The following is a 27,806-nucleotide window of genomic DNA, read 5'->3' on the forward strand; positions in this document are numbered from 1 at the left end:
GGCAGTTTGCATTAACTTTTAAGAATCGTTCCGTCCACATAGGCGGTATATACAGGCCACCAAATTCACCAGTCCAGGTTCTTTCTTGTCTGCGGCACTTTATGGAGTGCAATATGAAACAAGGAGATAATATTATAATCTTGGGGGATTTCAACCTTCCTGGAATTAACTGGAATACTTACTCTCCCGGTGATACAGAAATCTCGAATTGCAATGAGCTTCTAGAACTTGTTTTTTGTTTTGGTTTAAACCAGGTGGTGACCGATTATACTAGAATCAGTGCCCGTTCTTCGTCTATCCTCGACCTTGTTGTCGTGTCTAATCACCTGTTGCCTTTTCTAATCGACTGTGAGACTAGTGATGGTATCTCAGACCATAAACTTGTAGTGCTGTCTTTGAGCCTTTCTGCCAACACTGTCAACCATCCCCCCAAAAATGTTGTGTTAAACTTTGCTAGAGCTGATGATGTTGGGGTTCTAGAACTGCTAGAGGACTCTTATGAGAGATTCTCTGATCTTTATATGCATAATCGGAGTCCTGATTGTATCTGGGAGTAATTTGCTAATTTAGTCATGTCTTCTATAAAGTTGTTTATACCTAAGCGCATAATAAAACTAGCAATAGAAGCCCTTGGATAACTAGAGAAATAACACAATTAAAACAATTAAAACGAAAACGTAAGAATTATAAAAAGAATCCTAGCACTCAGACTCGATCCACCATTCGATATCTTGGAAGGAATCTTAAAAAACTTCTGAAAGAATCCAAGCAAAGGTTCTTTGGCATTACAATCCCAAAATTTCTAAAAGAAGCACCAGGTAAATTTTGGAGATATATTAATCCATCATCGAATGTTCGCTCAACGACTCAATATAAGGAGCATCCTTCTTCTGAGAGTTTCAATGAATATTTTGCATCTGTGTTCACAGAAGATAACGGTATTATGCCGAGTATTGAATTTCCATCTGACAGGCCGCCTATTGCTGACGTTGAAGTTTCTGAACAAGGTGTGCTCAACCACTTGCTTAATTTGAACATAAAGAAAAGCCCTGGACCCGATGGCATCCCAAACGAGTTTCTTTATCGATACGCTGAATGGAATTCTAAATATCTCGCATTAAATTTCCCGTCTTCACTTCATAGTAGTTTTTACCAAAGGCGTGGAAGCAAGCTAAAGTGATTCCTGTCCTGAAAACCGGCACTGCTGACAATTTAGCAAATTATCGCCCATTATCAATTACTAGTACCTGTTCAAGAATACTGGAACATATTATTTCGAAACATCTGTTAAATTATATTAATGAATATAACTTGTTATCTATCCACCAACATGGCTTTCGTGAAGGCCTATCCACAACATCTCAGCTCATCGAATTAGCCCATGATCTTTCAGAAACTATTAACTCACGGGGACAGACGGATATGATCTTCATGGACTTTGCGAAGGCATTTGATAAAGTGTCTCACCGTAAACTGCTAGGAAAAATTGATGTTATGCTCAAAAATGCTTCTATTACGCAATGGTTCTCATCCTATTTTCTTTCTCGCGAGCAATATGTCGAAATTAGTGGTATAAGGTCTGAGATTTCATGTGTTATGTCGGGAGTTCCCCAAGGCAGTGTTTTGGGCCCACTTTTATTCCTCTTATTTATAAATGACCTCCCCAATGAAATAGACGTTTCCATCAGGCTCTTTGCAGATGATTGCATTATATATAATAAAGTTGAAACAGTAGGTGACCAGGATAAATTACACGCAGATTTACAGAAGATAAAGAAATGATGTGATGAATGGCAAATGGTGCTATAACCGCTGAAAACTGTAGTTATGACAGTTTCTAGAAAGTTAAATTACTGAAACTATTCTTATTTTATTCATAATCATGAACTTAAGAGTTCAGCAGCATAAGTATCTTGGCATGATTTTCACAAGTGATCTTCGCTGGAACCAGCATATAGTTTATGTTTGTGCCAAGGCCAACAAGTCTCTCTGGTGCCTGAGGCGTCATTTGCCATTTGCAACTCAAGAAACAAAACGTCTAGCTTATAAAACATTAATTAGACCTACAATTGAATATGCAAAGGTTGTTTGGGACCCTTACACTGCTATAAATATATCAAAAATCGAAAGAATACAGCGTCTGGCAGTTCGATTCATTTTCAATAAATATCGGCGGACGGACTCCCCTTCTCAACTATGCGTACAGGCAGACCTACCCCCATTACAGGCTAGAACTAAATATGAAAGACTTAAATATCTTTACCTAATAATTCATTATCGTGTTCATATTAGGCACACTGACTTTTTTTAAATTATTTCCAGTGAAATCACTAGGCATCGTCATTCAATGTTTATTCGTCCTCCTGTCATTTATACCGATGGCTTTAAGTATAGCTTTTTTCCAAGAGCTATCAAAGAATGGAACTCCCTGTCGGAAGAAGCCGTTTCATCCTCATCAATTGATTTCTTCACAAAACACATTGGAGATATCCTTGCTTGTAACTAATGTACGTGGTATCTATGTTAACTTCAGCGGTTTATGCTTTTATCTCTTGGTGTTATTTTTTTCCGCTTTATTGTACGTTTTTTATGTTTCAATGTACAATTTTCAATGTACAAAATTATTGTTTTGTAAATGTTCGTATTCCACTCCTGCTATAGCCCTGTGAATAAGGGCTGGCAGTATCTGTAAATAAATAATAAATAAAATCGAAGAAAGGAAAGTTTATTATAAGGAAACGTTCATACAGAGATATTTGGACCGATAGTGACCGATAGTGACTAGTGACCGTTCTTACCATGCTCAGATTGCAGACGGTGATTTCACTTCAAATTTTATAATAGTACTGATAATACACAGGGCGAGAATAAATACGGGGACGAATAGCAGACACGCGCTGTGTATTATCAGTATTAACCAACTGGCCCAGTAAGGCACCTCAATAATCGATATTAGTGTTTACTCAGAAGATAATTATCTCATGCAGTCCACATCTAGCAGCTAAATGTGTGTGAAATTACGAAGTAATGCACTTGTGTACACTTGTGCAAACCGCATTGCTGACACCTATTTAATGGAGCCACACTCTTGAAGATTGCTTGTTACAACTACATGGCCCGAGTGAGCAGACGATGATGTTAGAGAATGCACAGGACAAACAAACTATGCTTAATTGATGTGTAGTAGTTTAGGGAGAACATGAAAGTGGATGAGAAGACAACTAGCTGCCAGTGGGAGCTAAATTCACGCCTTGCCATTACGCGTGCGGTGCTTTATCATTAAGCGACCGCGGCGGCCGTCCAACAATTTCTGCGCTTTGTTTTCTGTTTGCTTCATATGGTTCTAACACTGTCTTCAAATCACTCATTAAGGAAGACACTATCATCAAGGCACTCGGTACTCGTATTTCTTTTGACTCATGGCATAGCGAGAGCCTTGACTTCGCAGCCTTGGTGCCCTGGGGTAGGATACGTGACGGCGGTGGTTGAAAGTGTCACAAGGATGTGCGAAATAAGCCGCCATTGCTGGCTAACTCTGCTAGGGCTAATCTTGCACACATACCTATGAAAGTGGACGAGGATGATGACCGCTGTGGTAGCTCATTCAAATCACAGGTGGCAAGTTGTCTTCTCGTCCGGATTAGATCATATGCGTTTTCCTTATTATGGCTACATTTATGGGGCTCGAGGCGACAAGACGCACATCGCCATGTCTCCCCGCAATTTTCGCCCAATATACCTGACTCCTCGTATATATGATGCTCAATCCTAGTCACGGATACGACGAGACCTCCGGCCAGCCATGGGCATTATTTAGGGTAAGCCGGAGCACTGTATTCCCGTTTCCGAGGCTTTTTCTTGGATCTGAGGCCAGACGGCCTCGCTTATACCCTAACCACCGGAACCTCGCTGGCGGCTCGAGGAAATGCGACCGGGGATCCAGCTGTCATGGACGGACAAGCGACCATGGAACTATTACAAGGCCGTCATGAAGCCAAAACGGTCACTATGATAAATGTCGTGCGACGCCAGGTTAGGCTGCAGACCATCATAATGAGGCTGACCACAAAACTGCACATTGCAAATTAATCCACGTATCGAGTCACCAACGCCATCGGCGTCGCGGCTGGGCTGACGGCATCTGAGGTGCGCGGCGTCAATTCACAAGTCAGACACGCCCGGAACCTCTTCGTGGCGACGAGCGGGAGGGAATCGGTGACGCCGAAACTCGCTGGCTTGCCCTGAATGATATTTGACGGATAGCTGCAAAATGTGACTGTTCCCTCCTAACGGCCTTATCGAATAGCGTACGAGGGTTAGATGCTTCGACCGTGTGGGACCACATACATGCAGCGCTCGCAACCTCAGGCTGATAAGCTCACCCGCGTCGCTACAGAAAAAGACAACTCAAGACCACACCAAGGCTAGCCTCAAAACGGCCAGACAAGCAAGACTTGAACCAGCCGACCAACCAAGAAAAACGGACAGAACTACCCCTGAATAATGCTCTACAACCGCTTTGAAACTTTAAGTGATTCCACCACAGATCCACAACTCCCATATCTGTCAATCTGCCCGGTTACATAAATCTTAAATATTGTCAGGCTCAAATATTAAAAGTGCGAAATAATAAAAAAATGTGGGCAGGCCGGTGGTGCTTCTGTTGTAGGAAACGAGGAAACCTTGGCAATGACATTGGCGCCACTGTGCACTATGTCTGGGATGGGCCCGGCATGGAAAGAGGTTTGAAACATACCCGATACGGAAAAGGGGTGGTAAAGTAATTAAGAAAGACGTTGGCTTTAATTCATAAACGTAAATGAAATTGCCCAATGGGAGCATTAAAACAGAGGACCCCTAACACAACAGCTGGTTCAAAAAATTATGGGGTTTTACGTGCACAAAGCACGATCTGATTATGAGGCACGCCATAGTGGCAGACTCCGGAATTAGTTGGACCCTCTGGGGTTCTTCACGTGCACCTATATCTAAGTACACGGGCATTTTCGCATTTCGCCCCCATCGAAATACCGCCGCCGTGGCCGGGATTCGATCTCGCGGCCTCTTGCTTAGCATCCCAACACCATAACAGCTGGTTTTAACTTAGTCAGCTTACGCTTCCTTCACTTCATACTGCCACTGCAGTTACGAGTCTTACACTTCATGTAATATTCATATTGATTTCGCATTCATTGCTGTGCCCTTATGGCGAAAATGTAATATTTTTTATACGGGATTTCTTAATACCGGACTTCCGGTTTGGACGCCGACAGGGAAGCCTCGTTTGTTGGTGCTCCCGAGAACAGGACTTTAATCCCATGGTTCAATGCACACTCTTCGTCAACGCTCTTACCAGTTGGAGGACTTCACCTTCCGAACAAGTGAGCGCAGCTTCACTCAGTTTTCAACTCGTCAGAACATTTTGGGCAATTTGTTTGCGGCGTCGGAACAAACCCTAAGCCTGACATTAGGCTTGGCTTCGTTACCGGAATCCGAGTCCAGTGTTATGGCAGCACCATCTAGGGCCATCATTGTGCAACCTGGAACTTCATGCTTTCCCTCCACGACACCAGGCAGAGAGGAGCTGATGGATGTCGCGTCCGCAGCTGCGTCTGTGAAGCTCGAACGCAGCGCGCGCTCCCAGCTTCTGCAGCTGCCATGGAAGAAGCTAGGCGCCAAAATGCACGTGAAGAAATCCACGATAGTAAACGACGAATAATGGAGAGTGAGCAGCTCGACGATGATGCTGTCATACGCAATGCAGCCAGTCTCCAAATCGAATGGTCCAGCCATGACCCTGAAGAAGGCTTTGAAGGGGCGGATTATGTGAAAGCGCCACAACCCGCTCCAGACGACAGGCGGCCTAGCGTGAACAATGGAATTCAACTAGACCTGCGAGGGTTGTCGAGCGAACCGAACGTGGTTGCTTCGTTTTAACCATACGACCTAGGGAATGACGCAGTGTCGTTTCGCTTAACGCCCGTGAGGTGAAACAGGCCATTAGCGCGCCATCGCACGACAAGAGGTTGGCTCAACATCAACTGCTGAGGTACAACGACGCATCGAACACCCTCACAGTCCAGACGTGCGACGAAAGACCAGCATCAGATTTACTAAAGCGGAATACCCTGGAAATTCCGTCGGCGCCACCGCTCCCAGTGTCTGTGCACCAGGTCCCGAGCGAGGGCATGTCACGTGGTGTTATATACGGCTGCACACTGGATGAGAAATCGGAGACGCTGGCTCTCAGTTGACAGCAAGAATGTGCAGATACTCCTGGCCCGTCCTATGGGGAAGAGCGGGTCGGTGTTGATTACTTTCGCATCATCCCGCCCCCCTCGATACGTGAAATACTGGAATTTTCTCAAGAATGTCATCCCCTATGAGCCGCGATCCGTGGTGTGCTTCTGGTGCCATGGATTGGGCCATAAGCAAGATGTGTGCCCTGCGGAGAATGCAGTGTGCCCTCGATGTGGTTCCCAGCCTGAGCAACCCCCTGAGTCGTGGCCCCAGACGGACAAGAAATACCGCCGCAACTGCGAGTAGGAGGGCCAGCTGGCTACAGACGCTTCGTGCCCACAGCACAAGCTTTTTGCCAAACATGCCAAGGCTACACAGGGACACCAGTCGCGCAGTGCCATACAAACAGGCAAGAATCTCAAGTCGTCTATTCAATCAAAGGACTTATCTAAAAGCAGAGTGGAAGCCGTAAGCAACAGAAGGCGTGCTCAAAATCAAGACCATCAAGCAGACCCACGGATTGTGGTGCTCATTTGTCAACATCACAGCCTTCTCCGGTGTCCTACGCTTCGGTAACCTCTGATGCTCAGAAGACTTCGAAGAAAACGTCTCGTTTCAGCCCGTGGTACGGAGAAGAGATGGCAAAGGAGCTGGAGCTGATTGACATGGAAACCGAAGTCAGCACCCATGATTTTGAGAATACATTGTCTCGTCTCCAGAAGTAGCTGTCGGAAATCATGCGATCCATAGACACGGCTCAGACATGATTTCAGCAACAACTGAAGGAGCGAAACGAGCAAAAGCTAGTACTCCAGCATCGCCCAGCAGAGTGGAAAGAGGAGAGAATGCTCATTGACCAAGCGAGAAGACGATGATCTCTGTCACCATGAAGAAGCTCTGCCCCACCTCCTAAAAATACACGGCCGCACCCAAAGAACGGGGCTCAAGAACCGAACCCAAAAGCCGTCAAAAGAAGAAACAGGAGGGTCAGTGGAAGTCCTCCTACAGGCATACTACGCTCCCGAATGGGTCACGCAATTTCTGAACGATACAAAAGCCCAGGTAATGCAACACGAAACTCAGGCGCAGCCGCAAGTTTTACAAACACAAGTTTTGAAGCAATGACATAAAATGCAACAGGCACACCAGGATATGATTCAACAGTTTATGCATCCCTGCAGACACAGCAGGATCAAATGATGGCCATTTTGCCTCAGCGTGGAGAGCTCACCAAGCAGCAGCGGTCGCAATGCAGTGCCTAAACAGTCCCGAAATGTTTTGCACTGGAATTGCCGCTCGCTCAACCAGTGCGCCGCTGAACTCAACGCCCTTTTGGAACATGTGGGCAGGCCGGCGGTGCTTCTGTTGCCGGAAACGAGGGGCACCACTCCTGGAATCCGGGGATACGAAGGGTATTTTTAACCAAGCACATTACACGCGCAGACTGGAAAGAAAAAGTGGGACCAACAGAGAGAAGAGCAAGTTGAAGCACAGGCAGCTGTCTTTGTACGCAGGGATGTGCCGCCGCAAAGCTCGACACAACTAAGTATTGTAGAAAGATCCAAGAGGTGGGGGCTGGGCGATGTAAACTGAGAAGTCGTCAAATATTACTTGTGTCCGCCTACCTTCGCCCAGAAACCACTTTGTTTATTTATTATGCTTCAATGGTCCCGTGAGGAACATTACATGAAGGGGGGGGGGGGTACAGGGAATAGAACACAATTACAGTAAAAAATTGGTGAATACAGGTAAAATGAATACAAGTCAGTTAGCGAATACAAGGCAGGAATAAATAAAATAATAATGATGCGCAGCATGCAGTGTACACGATAATCCTATGGGTTGGCGTCGATGCGTGCGATTTCTTCGACGGCGGATTTGAATGCTGCATGGCTGGGAAGGCGATTCCAGTCACGTGCAGTACGAATAAAGAATGAATGATGAAATGTTGTGGTGTGGGCACGTGGAGGGATGACGGCGTGTGGATGGGTGCTGCGTCTTGCGTGACACGCGATGGGCGGGAACGATGAGTTCGTTTTTGGGCGGCAAACAGTGCAAGAACTTGTGATAAAGATTTAGTCGAGAATTTCTGCGGCGATGAGACAGGGCGGGCAGATCAAGTTGTGATTTCAGCGCTGTGATACTAGAGTTGTAGGAATAATCACTCACGATGAATCTAGTGGCTTGGTTATGGACGGATTCGAGTGTCTTAATTAGGTTTAACTGGAAAGGGTCACATATTGCACTTGCATACTCAAGTTTTGGACGGACTAGTGTGTTGTATGCTAAGAGCTTGACAGAGGAAGGTGCAAGAGAGATATTGCGATGGAGGTAGCCCAAGACACGGTTTGCAGAATTAGTAATTTGATTAACATGATTGGCCCATGTTAAGTCGTGGGAGATATTAAACCCGAGGTATTTGAACGAGTCGCTGAGACTTATAGGACTGTTGTTAATGGTGTATTCAGGAGTTGAAAAGTTGCGATGACGGTCAAATGAAATTAGTGTAGTTTTATTAACGTTGAGACATCAACCAAATTGTACACCACTCTTCTATTTGATGAAGATCATTCTGGAGGGTAGAGATATCGGAAGAGTCTGTTATAGGGCGGTACAGAATACAATCATCGGCGAAGAGGCGCATTTTCGAGGACACATGAAGGGGTAAGTCGTTAATATATTGTCACAAACGGTGATTCTGTGGTCGGTGCTTGGACGATGACGACGACGACGGTGTGGTTTTCTGGTGTGCACGCGCTCATACATTGCCAGCCATTCATTGACGTCCACGCCGCTTGTGCCCGAAGTGGCCCGAGGACCGTGGCCTGGGGGACACCGGATAAGACTTGCGTAAACGATGATCAATATGTATTTGTATAGACGAACTGATGACGGTCGGTTAAAAATGCGTGAACCCAATCAAGAACTGATTGGCACAGATGTAATCGTGAGAGTTTGAGTAGTAAACGAGCATGAAGTACTTTATCGAACGCTTTTTCGAAATCAAGGCCAAATGCAAATTGTTTTAAGAAAGGTGGTGCGAAGAAAGCGAACTTCGCATGGTTGCGAGAACTGCGAAACATTTATCCTAAGATCGACTATTGGTTAGAGGAGACTTGAATGCTCCTCATCAAAGCTGGGGATATGACATGAAATCAGAAAGGGGACGTATGCGCCTTGAAGAAGTTGAAGCAGCCGGCGTTATCTTTGCGAACGACCTGGTCTACCCCACTCGTCACGCACTCCACTCGGGGCAACGGGATAGCACGCCTACTTGACTTGGACGGCACCGGGACTTGTGAATGACTGGAGGTGTGGCGCTGACCCTATGGGCAACGATCACTACCCAATCTGGATTGAAGTCGAGGTGAAGGCCACCGGACAGAAGAATGACGTCAGTCGTAGATTCGGACATGTTCCGATAATTTTTGAGGCCTGCGACAAGAACATACCGTTCCTAGAGAAGCTTTCAAGGGCTGCTGGGGAAGCCACCAGAAGTATTTAAGTGGACGAGCATCTTCGCACACCGGACGAGCATCTCCTCAATCTGTGGGACACGTGAGCCATGTTACATCAGGTATACATCCAGAATGGGAAGCAACACGTCGACTTGCTCAAAGTTCGTAACAAGGCAGCGCAGGCGTGCCGTTATGGTAAGAAACTTGACTGAGAACGATGGTGCAACCACTACGCCTCGTTTGACGAACGGACTGGGACACGGAAGCTGTGGTCCACTTTCAAGGGCATGTCTTGAACGAGAAAGAAGTGCAATACCGTCAGGAGTGTCATGTTGGCTACTGGCTGTTCACCCTCCGAGTTCGAAGCGAAGGCGGCACACACTTTCTTCCCTCAGCCACACTTACCACCTGATGCTAAAATTTACCAACACATGGTTCCCATGTCGAACACAGATATCGAATCGGCTTTCACTATGCAAGAACTGATCATGGCTCTTGATTCTGTCAACGCCAAGAGTGCACCGGGAAGGATGATATTACCTGGCAATTGTTGCGGAACTTCAGCGAACCAGGAAAAAAACAGTTAAATGAAGAGATAAACAAAGTTTGGTTGCCGGGCGAAATTACCACCGAGTCGTAGCACTCCATGGTGAGCCCTATCCCAAAACCATGCAAACCTGCAAACGATGTCAGCAATTTGCGGCCTGTTTCGTTGACATCAACGCTTTGCAAGCTTCTCGAACGCTTAGTCCTCACGTGGCTCACCTACGATCTCGAGGAAAGTCACAAAGAAGCATTCTTTGATCCAAGTCAGACTGGATTCAGACCAGGCCTTTGCACTCAAGACAGCCTCTTTTTACTCCGCCGTTGTACCAGGAAGCGGCGGGGTAGGCAGAAGGTTCCCGGCATCCTGGTCGCCGCGGACCTACGGAAGGCATTCGATGGTGTCACACACGAAGCCGTAATCTCGGCGCTCGAAGAATCGCGCTCTGGAATGCGAATTGTATAACATTGTCATGATATGGACGGAAGCGCGCGAAAAACAACAAGACATTGCCGTGTTCGCCGTGCGGGGGCGATGACGAAGTGGTGTGATCGTGTGGCGCGTGGCGCGTGGTGCGTGCGAGTGTTCGGAGCTGCTCGGCGTTGAAGGCCAGCCGGTTCTCGCTGGACGCCCGGTCCAGAGAACCCAGATCGCCCACTGCGCCGTCCTTGGACGCAAAGGACCTGTGTTCCTGCTGGGCAACCGGTCCAGGGAGCCAGGCGAACGAGGTAACTCGTTCTCGGATGCCGGTGACCTGCGTTCCTGCTGGGCAACCGGTCCAGGGAGCCAGGTGAGCGGGGCAACCGCGGTCCAGAGAGCCAGGCGAGCGGGGCAACCGTTCGAGAGAGCCAGGCGAGCGGGGCAACCGGTCCAGGGAGCCTGAAGGGCCTGTGTTCCTGCTGAACAACCGGTCCAGGGAGCCAGGCGAGGTGGTCGCTTTCCCGGGCCACTGCCACGACCAGCCTGCTGCCGGAGGCGAGAGCAGTAGCGAGAGCTGTTGCACGGCTACCACGGCTGTGTCTGCTGCCGTCGCTGCTGCAGCTGTAGATCCCATGATACCGTGGGTAGGCCCATGGTGACGTCGTCCAGCCGTCAGCCGACCCTTCGGGACCGACATCGGCCTCTACGCGTCAACGGACTTCACGCAAAGGGAACGCACGGCGAGAGACATTATATTATATGACAGGACACTCTATAGTAGCAGCTTCGGGACTGCATGCGTTAGCATAACGTAACTACATGTCCATAGTGAAGTCTGTACGTTTTGTGCTGTTAATATATATTCTGTGTTTGTGTGCACTCGAGTGGTCGATTGCGTTCCTTGGTGAGTGGTCCTGGGCCCAAACCTCATTACAGTCCATCACCAATCTAACAGCACTACATAATCATCATTTTCATCACAATCTGGCGAGCTTGCCAGGATACCGCTCGTAAAATCATCGAAGGAAATTATCCTCCCTCGAGTGCACGCTCACAGAGAACTAAACGATGGATACAGAAAGATTAGCCACTATTGGATCACAGCTAGGATTGTCCGGTGTGGAATTGCGTACGTGGATTGAGAACGAACAGGCAAAACAAAGAGCGGAACGAGCTGCGGAGAGAGAAGCAAGTAAGGAAGCCGACGAAAGAACTCGACAAATTCTTGAGCTCAAATTGAAGCTCCAAGAAGGAGCTCAGAGTGAATCCGCACGAATCAACACTGATTCGATGTCTCTTCCGAGTGCCGCCTCTTCAGTTCTCAACCCGCAAAAGTTGCTTCCATTGTTTGATGAGCGACGCGATGATTTGCATGCGTACTTGCAAAGGTTCGAGCGCGTGGCAACAGGACAGGATTGGCCACAAGAGAAGTGGGCATTAGCTGTGAGCATGTGTTTGAGTGGTGAAGCGCTAACAGTAATTGGCCGAATGACTGCCGCTGATTCATTAAACTACGAGAAAGTAAAGAAAGCTTTGCTGCAGAGGTTTCGCTTCACTGCGCAAGGTTACCAGGAGAAATTTCGTAAGGCAAGGGCAGAGGATGGAGAAACCGGGAAACAGTTAGCTGCTAGGCTCTCAGGATACTTCGACCACTGGATTGACATGGCTAACGTGTCCAGAACGTTCGACAGCCTTCGGGACCACATGGTCGCGGAACAGTTTATCCGGTGTTGCCATCCAAAGCTTACTATATTCCTGAAAGAACGAGAATGCAAGTCACTCCAAGAGCTAGCTGATGCGGCTGATCGGTTCATTGAAGCTCAGAACTTATCGAATCTCGGGAAGGTTCCGGAGGACGCAATAGACGTCACTAGGAATCCCACCAGCGCTCCAAGAAAACCACCACCAAGGTGTTTGCTTTGTAAGCGCCTGGGGCATCAAGCTCATGAATGTCGCAACCAAGCTAAAGAAGTGACAAAGTGCAAGTTCTGTGGGAAGGTTGGTCACAAGAGCGACGACTGCTGGAGCACGAAGGCGCACAAGGAGAAAAGTTCAGCCTGCGTGGTCAACGAGAACCGCTATGATTTTTCTTTGTGTCACCCAACTGGAAAACACAAGAAAGGGAAAAATAGTGACACTTTTGACAAAAAACCGGATCAAAGAAAACCCATTTTTCTGGTGGAAGGAATGCCAGTAGTTGAAGGGCAAGTTCTCGGTCGAACAATTAGGGTTCTTCGTGATACGGGCAGCAATACTGCAATTATCCGAAGAGACATAGTTCCCGATCAGCGTTTGACCGGAAAGAGGAGCAGAGTCCTGCTTATTGATGGCTCTGTAATTGATGTGCCAGAAGCCAGACTCCACGTAAATACACCCTACTTTACTGGAGAAATCACAGCCTTATGTATGGACAAGCCACTTTACGATCTTGTGCTCGGAAACCTACCGGGTATCAGAGGACCTCAGGAGCCAGATATTAACTGGAAGCATGCTACAGCCGACCAAAGAGACACTGCGTCGCTGAACTCGAGTGTGCAATTGGTACCTGTAGAGCACCCTCACTATGTTTCCGCCATGGTCAAGCCACAAGAGGATAAGACGACTCCATTGTGCGCACCAAAGATAAAGTGGTGTGACGTTAACAAAGACCAGTTTGCAGAGGAACAGCAGAAAGACAAAACGTTGAAATCTCTGTTTGCTAAAGTCGACAGAAAGTGCAAGTCAGCAAAAGGCCACTGCTACTCGTTCCTTGAAAAAGGTGGGCTTCTCTACCGACAGTACTGTCTTGCTACCGGTAGAACATTTAACCAGCTCGTCGTGCCGAAGATGTTTAGAAGACCTATACTTGAAGTCGCACACGAAGGTCTTATGGCCGGACATCAAGGAATTAGGCGCACGACAGATCGAGTCTTGGCGGATTTTTACTGGCCAGATCTGCATGGCGACGTGAAAAGTTTCGTCAAGTCCTGCGATAAATGCCAGCGAAGAACACCAAAAGGCAAAATAGGTGTTGCGCCTCTGGGCAATATGCCTATCATACGTACACCTTTTGAGCGCGTTGCGGTCGATTTAATCGGTCCTTTCTCACCAAAATCGGACCGTGGCAACCGTTATGTTCTCACTCTCATAGATTTTGCCACACGATATGCGGATGCCATTGCTCTCCCTGCAATTGATGCTGTGCACGTGGCAGAGGGAATGATTGAGATCTTCTCTCGCATTGGTCTACCCAAAGAGATCGTAAGCGACCAAGGAACAAGCTTCACAGCAGAACTCATGGAAGAGGTGGGCCGTCTACTTGCCATCAAGTTTCTACGAACAACTCCCTATCATGCCATGGCGAATGGGCTCGTGGAGAAGTTCAGCGGGACCCTGAAGACCATGCTGAAGAAGATGTGCCAGGACAAACCTCGATCCTGGGACAGGTACCTTGCTCCAGTGCTATTCGCCTACAGAGAAGTGCCGCAATCAAGCCTGGGCTTCTCGCCTTTTCAATTGATTTATGGTCGACACGTACGAGGACCACTGACGGTGCTCAAGGAGCTGTGGACCAATGAGGATATCGACGGCGAAACTCGTACAACCTACACCTATCTTGTCGATCTTCGAAATCACCTTGAGGAGACATGCAAACTCGCCCATGACGAGTTGGAGAAGGCACGCGCAAAGCAAAAGACCTACTTTGACTGGAAGAGTAGTCCTCGCAAGTTAAACGTTGGCGATAAAGTACTTATTCTACTGCCGACTGATTCCAACAAACTACTAATGCAGTGGAAAGGTCCATTTGAAGTCGCCGAACGGAAGAATGAGGTCGACTACGTTTTGAACATAAGTGGAAAAAGAAAAATATTCCACATCAATATGCTCAAGAAATATGAGGAACGCGAACCTTTACAAGGGCAGCAGGTCTCTGCCATAACAGAGATCACCAAGCCTTTGACAGACCTCACACGGAAAGGACCAAACAACAGTCTCGCGTGGGGACCGGCTCAACAGCAAGCGTTCAGCATTTTCAAGAATAAGCTCGGCAATGCTCCCATTCTACAAGCACCGAACATGACAAAGAGTAGGATAACATCGGAGCGGATTACCTGAGCCGTATCTAAATCGCTGAACGAACAAGTGTATATTACCATAGAGTTAAAATTTTTAACCTTTGGATTGCTAAAGGACAAGAAGACAATTACCGATTTTACTTTTAAAACAACAGTTGTATATGTAGTGAACTCGTCAAAGTGTACCTCCGCGCAACACGTTGGCCTTTGTTTTCCGCCTTCTTCCCCATTAGAAAAGTTGTAAACAACTTTCTTAAAACCGGGGGTTGTCATGATATGGACGGAAGCGCGCGAAAAACAACAAGACATTGCCGTGTTCGCCGTGCGGGGGCGATGACGAAGTGGTGTGATCGTGTGGCGCGTGGCGCGTGGTGCGTGCGAGTGTTCGGAGCTGCTCGGCGTTGAAGGCCAGCCGGTTCTCGCTGGACGCCCGGTCCAGAGAACCCAGATCGCCCACTGCGCCGTCCTTGGACGCAAAGGACCTGTGTTCCTGCTGGGCAACCGGTCCAGGGAGCCAGGCGAACGAGGTAACTCGTTCTCGGATGCCGGTGACCTGCGTTCCTGCTGGGCAACCGGTCCAGGGAGCCAGGTGAGCGGGGCAACCGCGGTCCAGAGAGCCAGGCGAGCGGGGCAACCGTTCGAGAGAGCCAGGCGAGCGGGGCAACCGGTCCAGGGAGCCTGAAGGGCCTGTGTTCCTGCTGAACAACCGGTCCAGGGAGCCAGGCGAGGTGGTCGCTTTCCCGGGCCACTGCCACGACCAGCCTGCTGCCGGAGGCGAGAGCAGTAGCGAGAGCTGTTGCACGGCTACCACGGCTGTGTCTGCTGCCGTCGCTGCTGCAGCTGTAGATCCCATGATACCGTGGGTAGGCCCATGGTGACGTCGTCCAGCCGTCAGCCGACCCTTCGGGACCGACATCGGCCTCTACGCGTCAACGGACTTCACGCAAAGGGAACGCACGGCGAGAGACATTATATTATATGACAGGACACTCTATAGTAGCAGCTTCGGGACTGCATGCGTTAGCATAACGTAACTACGTGTCCATAGTGAAGTCTGTACGTTTTGTGCTGTTAATATATATTCTGTGTTTGTGTGCACTCGAGTGGTCGATTGCGTTCCTTGGTGAGTGGTCCTGGGCCCAAACCTCATTACAGTCCATCACCAATCTAACAGCACTACATAATCATCATTTTCATCACAAACATTGTGAAATTGTTCCTGGAGCATCGGACATTCTAGATCCGTAGTGACAACACATGTCGAAGGACATTTACGAACAATGTAGGTTTTCCTCAGGGCGCAATTTTATCGCCTACGTTATTTAATCTAGTCATGCGAGGACTCGCTGTGCGTCTACGACAGGTTCACAGCGTCAGTTTCACCATTTATGCGGAAGACGTGACGCTGTGGATGGAACCTGGCGGCCCTCTCAAGACAACAGAAATAGCAACCAAGGCAATGCAGCATGCGCTTGACACATTGACGGATTACTTGAAAGGAGCAGGCATGCAGCTGAATTCGAAAAAAAGTACATCTTAACCGGTAGCACGGCGCGAGAAAAGGAAAAAGTCGAGCAGAAACTAGCTGGCCAAAATGTTGAGAGAGCTCCGCAACGCCACCTCAAGATACTCGGCATTCCAATTCACGAAGACGGAGGGGTGGCTACCTGGCTCAGAGAACTAGAACCTACGCGGAAGAAACTCCTGCACTTGGTGAAATGCGTATCGCAGAAACGCGGAGGAGCTGGCACCAATACCGCTCGGACTTCGATGTCGGCAGTGCTTACGTCGAGGGCTTGTTACGGTGCGGTATGTTTTGACCTCACCAAAGCACAATACAACAAGCTCGAAAGGATGCACCGGGAGTGTCTTCGAGTAATTACGGGTCTTCCCCGCCATGCGCGAGTGGAAGACTTGCACCGGTACGCGGGACTTCCTCCACTCAGGGACATTATCTTAGAACGCAAGGATGGACATAACCGCCATCGACGTTACACACGCTCTGGACAGCAGCTCTTAGAGTTAGACGGAGAACGCTTATCGAACAAGGTGGAAGTGCTTCCGGCTGTCCCTCCTTGGGACGACGTGCAGGTTTGAGTCCCGAAGCCTGTCAGAGGCCGGCAGACGAAAGAGTACCACGGCGCTTATCGATACAAACTCGCAGAACGGGCTGACTGGAAAGAATATGCCATTTTGACAGATGCGGCCTGGGATCCTACTACACCCAGAGCGGCGCTGGCAGTTGTTAGTGGTGAGCAGCAAGACGTCCGGATTCACCAACACCAGCAAGAACCGACGGTTACGGCACTTGAACTGCAGGCCATCCTATTTGCCATAGAGAAGCTGAAGGAAAAGACGAAAAAAATTTACGGAAGCCACCGACTCTTTAGAAGCCCTAAATGCGCTCATGGGGAAACCCAGAGTAGGCACGTGGGCGCATGCTATTAAGCTCGCATGCGCATCCCTTCATCGGGACTACGGCATGGGTGTGCGAGTGGACTGGGTCCCGGGGCGTTCGGGCAGCATCGGCAACGGTGCGGCCCACAGTGCAGCGGGCGAGCTGTTATTTTCCCGCTCATCTCCTCTGGGCCCAGTCCCTCTCATTCCTGTGCGCCTGGATCCGGAGGAGGAGCGCGAGCGACTTAAAGTGCAAGCAAAACTGGAGCTAAAGGAGAAGGTACCGCACAATGCCGACCCTTTGCCCAAGGGGCTTCCTCGGGGCGCGCAAGTCCTGGTGCATAAGGCCAGGATGGGCGCAGCACTCACTGAAGACGTCCTGCCTAAGCGGTGCACGTACGCTGCTTGGACAGAGGCAACGTTTGGACAACGAGGAGGAGAAAGAGACGGAGGCAAACGTGATGTCAACACCAGTGACGTGCAGTACGTGCGACATCGGTACTCGACCGACAGTCACGCATCTATTTTGGGACTGTCCTGGTCTCGCGACAGTGAGAGAGAAACACAAGGGAAGCGGCATTACCTCAGTGGAGGCATGGACCACGCCACCCCCTCAGGCCGATGCCCGGCGAACTATCAACTCTTTATCATAAGTGTGTGCGCGAGGCCGGCTTTACCGGCAGGTTATGAATGTGCAGTTTTTTTTGTCCTTGTGAACTCCGCCGTTGACCCTAACCCTGGTTAGGCCGCTGAGCCATCCTTTTCATTAACGTTCATTTTCTCTCTCTCTTAATAGCGATTACTGATGCGCAGTTATAACGTAGGCGAGAGCTTGCGGGGAAAAGGAATGCGCGGAAACCACAGGCTTCCGAGAGCGAGGGAGCGATGCCTTCTACCCTCGCTCAAGACCTGGCGCGCTATGGCAGCGGCAGGCGTTCCCTTCTGCCCGCTCTGCTCCGTCGAGATGCGCACGCGGCGTGGCGTTGCAGCCAGTGGGAATTTAGGTGCCATTTTTCGCTTGCCCAGATGACGGACGACGGCCTTTTCCCTCAATGGGCCATTTGATAGCTTCGCGTCAAAGGATGGTTCGAAAAATCGCGCTTCACAAGATACTTTAGTTATCCTCTTTAAGGCAGCACAAGGTCGGTCTAATGGCTAGAGTATAACACACTCACTCGAACTGGCGCTGTAAAGGACACGTTGTGAAATGGGTGTGCCGTATTGTCAAACGAAGTTTGCTGCGATATATGAACCATCCAATGGCCTTCAATGTCCTGCCTCTCGATTAAGGAAGCTTTAGCTCTGTAGGTCCTATTGAAATACATGGGGATGGAGAAATATTTTTCGGAAACCAATGCACCGATTCTAATGAGGTTTGTTGCCCTGGAAAGAAAACGCTAAGGGGCCCTAAACCACCTATCAGGCTTGGTGAAATAACATAGTCCGCGGGTAGCATATGCTGCACTGAACATCTCAGACAAGCTTTGCTGTATTACGCGGTGCGTGGAACTCGCAAGCGGAGCGCGAAGTCACCTTTCTCACAAACGCTCTGGTTTCAACAGAAGCCACGATCCTCACTCTTTTCTGTGTGCTTTATTTCATAATAAAACACATTACAACACGGGGCTGCTATTGGTCATTGCTGTCGACTGCACCGCGGTCACCGCGGGATGCCGCCACGAGTCCACTGGCTCAGTGCAGTGCGGCTCGCTGAGGACAACCGCGTTTGGCTTACGTTTAGTGCGTCATAGGCACCAAAATCGGAAGTCGTGGCGTCTACGTTAACATCCAAAATGAAATTTGAACCGCGTGCCACGGTGAAATTGAGAAGGTTGTGGCCACGCGCCATTCTGCCGTAGCCTTCGCAGTGGAGAAGGAACGGGCGCACAGCGGAAGCCGTGTTTGATTGCCAACAACTCCGCTTCTGCTGAACGCGTTGAAGTACTTTGTGCAGCAAAGTATTACTTAAATAGCCTATTTTTACTTCAAATGTCCTTGTCCACTTCGGTAAAAAGTGTTTCAGGGCCGTTGTTGTTTTTAGAAAATTAGTTCAATGTAGCAAATTTTTAACGGTAACAACAGTCCAGCTAGATTGTTAGACTACTTGTCGCAAAGTCTATCATCGTTTTCTATGTGCAAATATATAACTTTTTTTGCGTAGAAAATTGCCACCGACGTTTCCGTAGCTGTACCTTCGTTTAAACCGCCCGTGCCAAAATGAACGAGATGACGTAATCTCCACGTGACCTCCCTTTATGATGCTCTCTGTAAATCAGCCGGTGCTGACGTCACATGAAAGATACCATAGTCCACAACAAGTGGCGCCACTCAGATTTCTTTATCTTCGTCATCTTCTCGCTTACAAAAGCTCTGTTTTCGCTAGGAATGACAAAATTTGTATTAGAGGAATAGAATATTTCAATCTAGCTCGACCTTCCTGAGTGTACTTTTGAGAAAGTCATGTACAAGTTTAAAACTATAACTCAACAATAAAAAAAAGTGATATCACAGTCCTCTAAAAAGCGGCACCGAATAATACATCTAAAGTGCTCAAACGCAATCTAATATACACCCCTTGAAATTTACCACTTACTTTTAAGTGGCACTTTTGCTAAACCCTCGTAAAGACTCTAACAATTCCACGTAAGCTAATCTCATATATAATATTTTTCCGCTGAAGATGCTTTAACAGATGCAATTTACAGAAGCACGATGTCTACTTTTGTTGTAGAGTTACGAATGTGTAAACTTCGTGCCCCTTTTCCTTAATTGTCAAGTTTCATCAATATTACTAAAACATTTGGAATCTCAAATAGAATTTCTGATTGCTAGAGTTGTCAGAATTCAAATTTCTCGCTCAAATTCAACTAACTTTATTCCAATAGGTTCGGAGGTTGTCTCATTTTATGCTCAGTTTATGCTATATATGACGTGCCGTCGCTCTAAGAGGGCTCAACAATATTGCCTTTTCTGAGTGGCTGTTGCCGCGAACGGAGACAGTTGTAATAAAATATTTCGTAGAAATTGTGTGCCTAAATCTTCTTTTGCGCGTGGATGTAGTGCCTACATTTCACTAGAACAACTCATCAGACCTATAGAAGCTCGATGGAAGGTTTCCAAGTGGCATCCGTTTATGTGCGCATTTAGAATGTTCACACCAAATCGGAAGGCTGCTGTTCTGTGTAAAATGCAGTGTCTAAGGAATAACGCAAATCTTCACGCTCTCAGGAAAATATAGCTCAAATTTTTACGCGCTGATCGCGCGGGCATATTTTTTTAACAAGAATTTATTGACATGCATGGCATAACTGAACATTGAAGACACATCAGAAGACTCTTTAAATATGCAAAGCCTAAGCTTTATTTATTACTAAGCTTTATTTTTTTTTACCAGTCACGGCGTTTTGAGAAAATATGAACTGCACTTCAGGCTTGACAGCCGAGTACAGCAAAAACAGTAAGCATAGGTAGCGCGTACTTAGTTCCCAGCATGGGTACGGTGGCTGGATGGGTACGTGTGCCGACCGAGCGTAGTTCACTACTTCTCCGCATCATGACGCAGAAGTGGCGCTGCGGACAGTATGACGACTGAGCTGCGCGCAACGTCGGCTGCGCTGTGTAGACGAGGAGCATGTTTGATAGTATCGCTGCCTCTGCTCTAACTGAGAAGTACGCGCTATACAATGCCGTTTTGAGCAGTTTAGGCAAAGCCAGAATGGGGAATTCGTTACTGTCGTCTAAGACACGATATGCTGAAGTCAATTTTCTAGCGTAGCGATTGGTTACATTTATTGGTATAAACGCGGCGCTCCAGCCCATTGCATTAAATACGTAGATGCATTTTTTCCATGCATAAAACAATACTGCAGTGGTTTTATACGGTATATGGAGACGTGTTTACCTGATATTTAGTGAGTTCTAATGTTTCAATTTCGAGAAATCCAGCTATTGTGTTTATTGCTGCCTCAGTTACGGTATTTAAGTTATTACGAGACGAATTGTGTTGGTAAGTGCATATGGTTCACTGTTTGGTTGCAATAAAATACAGCAATACGTCTTGGGCTAGATTCATGAATATATTTAAAATGCAAAAAGGGCTCTCATACCTTGAGTCAGCAGACGCACCAACATAAAAAGGCCTAGCACCAGCAAGGTCGCAACATTGGTCCACCACGTAACATTATTCACAGCACACGCCTCCGCTTCAGGTGATTCCTCTTCTCTCCATTGCTTTCGCGCGCCATGTTCTTGCCCTTGACAAGAAAGTAAAGGCGTGTAATTGAATAGAACTTTACAACATCGTTTGTGAGCTCTTTCTTGTGCCGCTCACAGCCGATCAAATTCGGAGGAATCAGCTGCAGAAAGGATGCAAAGTTGGTGATACTGTTCCTTCGTAACTCATTTAAACTGAAGCGCAGCTTGAAGGCGTCTTCGAGCGATGCTACCAGGTTTTTAGTGCTTCAGAAGGGAGCAACAGCCCTGAACTACTCATTCTGTTGAATTCAGTAATGTCCCTGAGCAATCGGAGCATGTGGTTCTTTGCAGGAACTTCCTTGCTACATATCCTGCTATATAGAATATAGGCCTAGAGTAACTTTTCTTTTCCCTGCAGCAGCGCAGCGGTGCTCGATGTCCGCAGGCGCTGAGCACCTCATGTGCGGCTTGCAAATTTCCAATGTCGAGGAGCTCATCGACGTACGCTTTTCGGTGTACGGCTTGCTCATTAACGTCGCCGATACTGAGCAAGCTACTGAGCAGCCGGTGGCGAATATTTCCGCTGTCTTTCTCACAAATTTAGAGCGCGACTTGCAGTTCGGAACGAAGTAGTAAGTCTCCTTGCTGGTCTTCTTTGGTGGAGCAATGCCGCCGCTAATCTCGCCGGTAATTTTTCCGACCTGGAACATTGCACATCACTTAGGAACTTGCAAACAGTACGAGAGACGCGGAGCTCTTCACCTTTGACACGAACAGACGACATACAACCATTCCAATACGGGCTTTATTATTATTATTTTTTTTTTTTTGCTCGCCGCCAGCCCCCTGTAGCAGACGACGCGCGCTGCCGAACCGTTCTACTGACCGCAGCGCCAATTTTGCGTCATGACGCGGAGAAGCGGTGAACTACGCTCCAGACGCGCCGGTCGGCACACCTACCCGTCTAGCCACCGTAGCATGGGCGAAGCGGACAGGCAAGCGCGGCAGCCGAGCGAGCTAGAGCAAGTGGCGTCCAGGCGATGACGTCACTCGTGAGAGGACGCCGCTACAATTTCTCGAAGAAATCGGAAGGTAAAATGTGTACTATAATACAAAGGACAGTGCCTTGCTATTTGAGGCTCGAGATGGTTGCCTAAGGACAAAAACGTACTGGAGCAAATACTCACAAGACAATACTATTCAAAAATCCATATGCAACATAACTACCATATCCAGTAATCCGATATCAAACTTATAAGATCCCATACAACTTTTCCCATATGCCATACGATGTTATTGAATATAGCAGTTATAGGGAATACGGTTGTTTTTTCACTAGGGATATGTGTTTACTGCAGCAAAAATCTGGAGACCACTCAGCACAACCGAATGGAATGCGAAGGCACCCAGTGAGAGTCGCGGTGGCTGAGTTAGCTAAGGCGTTGCACTGTTGAGCACGAGGTCGCGGGATCGAATCCCTGCCGCGGTGGCCGCATTTAAATAGAGGCGAAATGCAAAAACGCCCGTGTGCTTGCGTTGTAGTGCACGTTAAAGAACCCCAGGTGGTCAAAATTATTCCTTAGCCCTCCACTACGGCGTGCCTCGCTATCAGAACTAGTTTTGGCACGTACAACCCCAGAAAGAAGAAGAACGTACACCTTACAGAAGCGGTGGGACTGAAAGTGGACTGAAGCATCAACCGGTTAGAAGTAAAGATAAGCAAGAGTCGTTTAGAGTATAAGGATGAAAAAAAAGGAGCGAGAAAATTGGTACGACTACATCCGTTACAGGCATAGGTAGCGGTCTAAGGCAGATAGATAAGTTTTATGGAGTGAAAAATATTAAGGAGTTGTATAAAAAATGATAGAATGAAACATGTATAGCATACTATACATATAAAGCAGGCTAGGTGACTATTTGTCACTACCCCGTTTCAAAGGGGGTGCCAATAAATCATCACCATCACCGCTAATGGCTAGATCACCATGCTTTCTAGAGGCGTTATTCCATGCCGTGTTGTGCATGTGATTTTTCCAAATACTCGGCCTAAACACACGCCGTTAATTATTTTGTATATTGCAATTTTTCGCAACAACTCAAAGGCAGGCAGCGAAAAGGATTGTTCCGAAGGCTTAGTGTTCACTGTGACAAATGGGGAGTGCATTGTGGGGAAGTTGCTCCTAGAGAGTTTAAGGTTGACTGCCAAGCATTCGAGAACACTGGACAAAAAGTTGAGCCGGACGAGCGCTAGCTTCAAACGTATCCATTTGAAGCTATGTCATATGGACATAGCTTGAAGCTACGTCATATGGGTAATCACGGCGTAACGTACGAAAAATCTGGCGTAACCTAGAAAAAACACCAACTTTTTCATGGTAGGGAAAGTGTTAAGGAGTATGGCGGCTATTTGAAAATAACGTTCCAGGAAAACTATATACTGCTTCTTAAACGAGGCTTCGTGTTCGCACTTTGCACATTGTCGAGACTTAGGTTGTGCGTCCGCATGGAAATGCACTGGTGCTATATTTAGGTACCGGGATACCATGGAAATAGTTTCCGCATGAAAAAAAAAAGCGCCATGTGTATCAGCCATGCATCGTTAATGCTATTAAACTGTGAAGTGTGGTACCAATTAGAAATTAATTGATTTTGATACCTTAACTTATCCAGGTGATGCTGCACGCACTCTGGGCCTTAACGCGTTTTCGTTCATTTTTGAAATTGCTTTTCTGCGCCTTTCATCTGCAGGGAAGATCACCTTAGGTTAGCGTTTGTCCTACACGTGGTCCTACCTCTTGCTCTGAGTTTTCGTCTGTTTTGCGCTTTTGATTCGACCGTGGGTAACAATGCCAGCTTGTTGATTCAACTGTTCAAGGCGAGTTATGACTCTAGCGGAGATTGTATGGCTGTAGCGAAAATATCACAATACACAATAGCTCCATCTGTCTGTCTGTGGGTGTTGCGCTATAGTTCGCCACATAGACGCGCCCAATATTCTGTTCATGCTGGAATTAGGTGTGTGAACGCCAAGCGCATCGTGCGCTCGCAGCAAATCGAACGCCTGGTTTAAGTGACGCAACTGCAACTATGTGCAAGTGCAACCCGAACTATCGAACAGCAAAGCGAGAAAATATCAAAAAGCGGGTAAGAGCAAGATGCCGGTCCAAATAATCGAGAGACTGTTGATTCCACTTCTTATCAGCTTGCCCTCTGGTGCATGCTTGCCTGGATATTCTCAATAGCCTCCGCGACACTGAATTTAGGCTAATCGAACACCTACAGAAAGTGCGCATATCTTCTTGGATGTATTTGGGACCCTACGTTTAGACACTGTAGTGATTAAGTGCACTAGACCTAACCCTACCAGGTATCTATGCTATCGAGTGAATTAGGTCGTGCGCTGATGTATCTGTCTTGTGACTCTTCGTGTATCACCAACTGTGGGCCTCATTTAGCGAGAATAGTAAGGGTGCGGGCATTTCTTGATAACCTAATATCGATGTAGCGTGCGTATTGTCAGGAGCACCGAGTAGCTAAGCAGAAAGAAGTGGTCGCTCAGTTTAGCGCGCCCCAAGTGTAGCTCACGTGGAACAGTTTTGTCCACGCGGCGATGACGTCCGGCGTGAAGTGTTCGGGGCAGCGCGTCTGCATGGTTTCCAGCATCACGTGCAGCAGGCTCTCGAAATGTTCGGCCTTCACGCCGGATTTCAACGCGTGCCTGACTGCATTCTTGCGGATCAGCTCAATCATCACATCGGGGTCGTCGAGCGTGTCCACCATCGCCGTGATCTGGTGGCCGACGGCCAAACCGTGCGCCCGGAACCTGTGAGCAAGGTATGAACCACACTTTCGCTTCAAATCAAATTAAACGTTTTTACATATTTTCTGACATACTGAGGAGCTGTAGGAAAAACCTGTTCCAGGCAGCATCACAACGTCCCGGCCATTGCGGACACATTTTGCGGAAGAAGGCGGAAATATCGAACTACTAGCAGACACGTACGCAACAAATTACATGGAAATAATTACAGTTTTTATTGAGAAAGTGTGGACGCTCCGAGCAATTTTCCGCCGTCGTCGTCGCCGTCGCGGTGATGTTCTGTATAAGGTGAAAGTGCGATAACATCGCGGCTGTGCGCCGTATGCTGTAGGTGCGAGCGAAAGCTGGCGAGGGTGAGCCGAGAAGGATAGTGACTTGACGCGGCGGTGTCTTATCGCGATCGTAAGGGAGGAAGGCGGGAAACGTGGGCGCGCTAAGAGCGGGAGGGGGGGGGGGGCATGTTAGTGCGCATCTCCTCTTTATAGCTGCGGCGGCTAAGCGCCTCCTATCTTGGATGGTTCGAATGCTAGCGGACCTGAGATAGCTGACGGCTGCGTTGTGTCCTCGCGCTTCTGCATCGCTTTAAAAGCACGAAGGGGAATTCGATCGCCGCTGCCGCCGCTCTTCATCATGCCATCGTTCTGACACTGAGTGTACGCGGTCATCGAGTAAAATGTGTTAGTGTTTGCCCGTGCGCGCGTGACAATGTGCTTGTTAATTTAGTGGGGATTCTTGGCGGTATTTCTAAACATAGGTAGGACATTGGGCACAATAATGAGAGCTTGGTGCATGGCGCAACCCACCACCCCGTTTCAAAGGGAACGCTCGTTACATCCATCCATCTATTGAGCATAGAATTCCAAGATATTACCCCACAGAGAACCGTAGGCACTGTACACCTTCCAGAAGTGCTGGGATTCAAAGAAGATGGAAGGATGAACTCGTCAACGGTCGAGATAAGTAACAGATGACTAAAACATTGGCGGAAAAAAAGCAGGGAAGAGATTGATAGAAACTTCTTTCTGGGGTTTTACGTGCCAAAACCAGTTCTGATTATGAGGCACGCCGTAGTGGAGGGCTCCGGAATAATTTTGACCACCTGGGGTTCTTTAACGTGCACTACAACGCAAGCACACGGGCGCTTTTGCATTTGGCCTCCAACGAAATGCGGCCGCCGCGGCCGGGATTCGATCTCGTGCTCAGCAGCGCAACGCCTTAGCTGACTGAGCCACCGCGGCGGGGAGGTAGAAACAGAGTTATGGCAATTGCATGTAATGGTACTGTATGGTGATAGAGGTTTTAAATACGAGAGATCGAGATCAGATATCAAAAGGCTACATAGCGATAGATGTAGCAGCCCAGAAGACAATTTGTCCTGGCCCGTTTCAATGGGGATTCCGTTTAAGATCACCATCACAAGCCGCAAAGTGTCGCTGTATATGTTTGCAAAATGTATCGCTACGAAAAACTGAGCTGCGCAGCCCACGTAATTCGTAGGGGAGATAACCAGTGGGCCATTAGAGTTCCAGAGTGGGTGCCAAGGAAAGGGAAGCGCAGTTGAGGACGGCATATATTAGGTGGCATATATTAGGCGGCATATATTAGGTGGGGTGATGAAATGAGGAAATTTGCAGGCGGAAGTTGGAATCAGCTGGCGTAAGGCAGGGTTGAGTGAATATCACTGGGCGAGGCGTTTGTCATGTACTGGGCATAAATACAAGTATGCTAGGAAATTCACGGATGAAATGCACGTATGCGAGCGCTTTTGCATTTCCCCCCATCGAAATGCGGCCGCCGCGACCGGGATGGAGCTTAGCCACTGGTCTACTGCCACGTGGCGGGGGGGGGGGGGGGGTTAGATGTGTGCGACACACTGCAGACAAACACCGTGGTGCTGCGCCCTCGTCTGCTGCGAATGTTGCAGCAGGGCCCTAGCGCTTGAGTCGCGCCACGCCGGCCCACGGGGAACCCCAGCGGCCAGGTTCAAGTCGAGCACGGCGCAAAGCAATGTATGCGCAGAGGAGGCTTCTCCGCCGACGTGCATCGCGTTTAGTTATTTTATATGATCGCGAGGCGGCATGCGGTCATTGGTGTTACATAAGTAGCGTGGTTTTACCCTATTGGTCAAAGTCTACACACACAAACTCACAGACTACTGTAGCCTGAGCCCCATCTGACGGACACACGGGCAGCACGACATAACGCTAGCCATCCACTGCTCACGTGTGGTTGCAGACAAGGTCCCTGAGCGGCAGATTTCCGAAGGGCGGGAACAGCTGCAGGTGGGACGGGTACCGTTGAAAGAACTCGACGAAGATCAGCACCCCGTAGTCGGGCTTGGCGCGGCAGAATGCCTGCCAGCTGTCGCGCACATGTTTCCGCTCCCGGTACGTCAGGCCGGTACGCCCAGAGGTCGCGGCCCGGCGCAGGCTGTTGCCCATGTTCTTCTTTGTCGTCACCTCGTGTGCATGCAGTAGGGTAGATTAAATGCTTACGGCATGCGATCTTTTCTCGAACGCCATTGGCAGTAAAGCCACCTGTGGTGTGGTTTGGACAAATAAACACCGATGCGTCAATGGCAGCGAATGGAGTAAACACTACACTTGGCACTTATGCACAAGGCGCGTTTGATGCGTATTGAGGTTGGCTGTTCCAATTTAGGTGTAGTTGTACATGCA

At 48.3% G+C, this 27,806-nt stretch overlaps 1 protein-coding gene across 1 annotated transcript in view; it reads right to left on the bottom strand.

Annotated features, from left to right (window-relative positions):
• LOC119462564 (globin) overlaps positions 1-27,569 on the bottom strand; it is a 77,443-nt gene extending 49,874 nt beyond the window's left edge. Inside the window, exons 1-2 of the mRNA XM_037723902.2 lie at positions 27,352-27,569; positions 24,894-25,131 (exon numbers count right to left, since the gene is read on the bottom strand). Of these exons, the coding sequence (XP_037579830.2) occupies positions 24,894-25,131; positions 27,352-27,569 (456 nt within the window). The remainder of the gene's footprint in view (positions 1-24,893; positions 25,132-27,351) is intronic.
• Positions 27,570-27,806: the final 237 nt, after the last annotated feature.

Source organism: Dermacentor silvarum, chromosome 8 (genome assembly GCF_013339745.2).
Source record: "Dermacentor silvarum isolate Dsil-2018 chromosome 8, BIME_Dsil_1.4, whole genome shotgun sequence".
NCBI classification, from domain to species: domain Eukaryota; kingdom Metazoa; phylum Arthropoda; class Arachnida; order Ixodida; family Ixodidae; genus Dermacentor; species Dermacentor silvarum.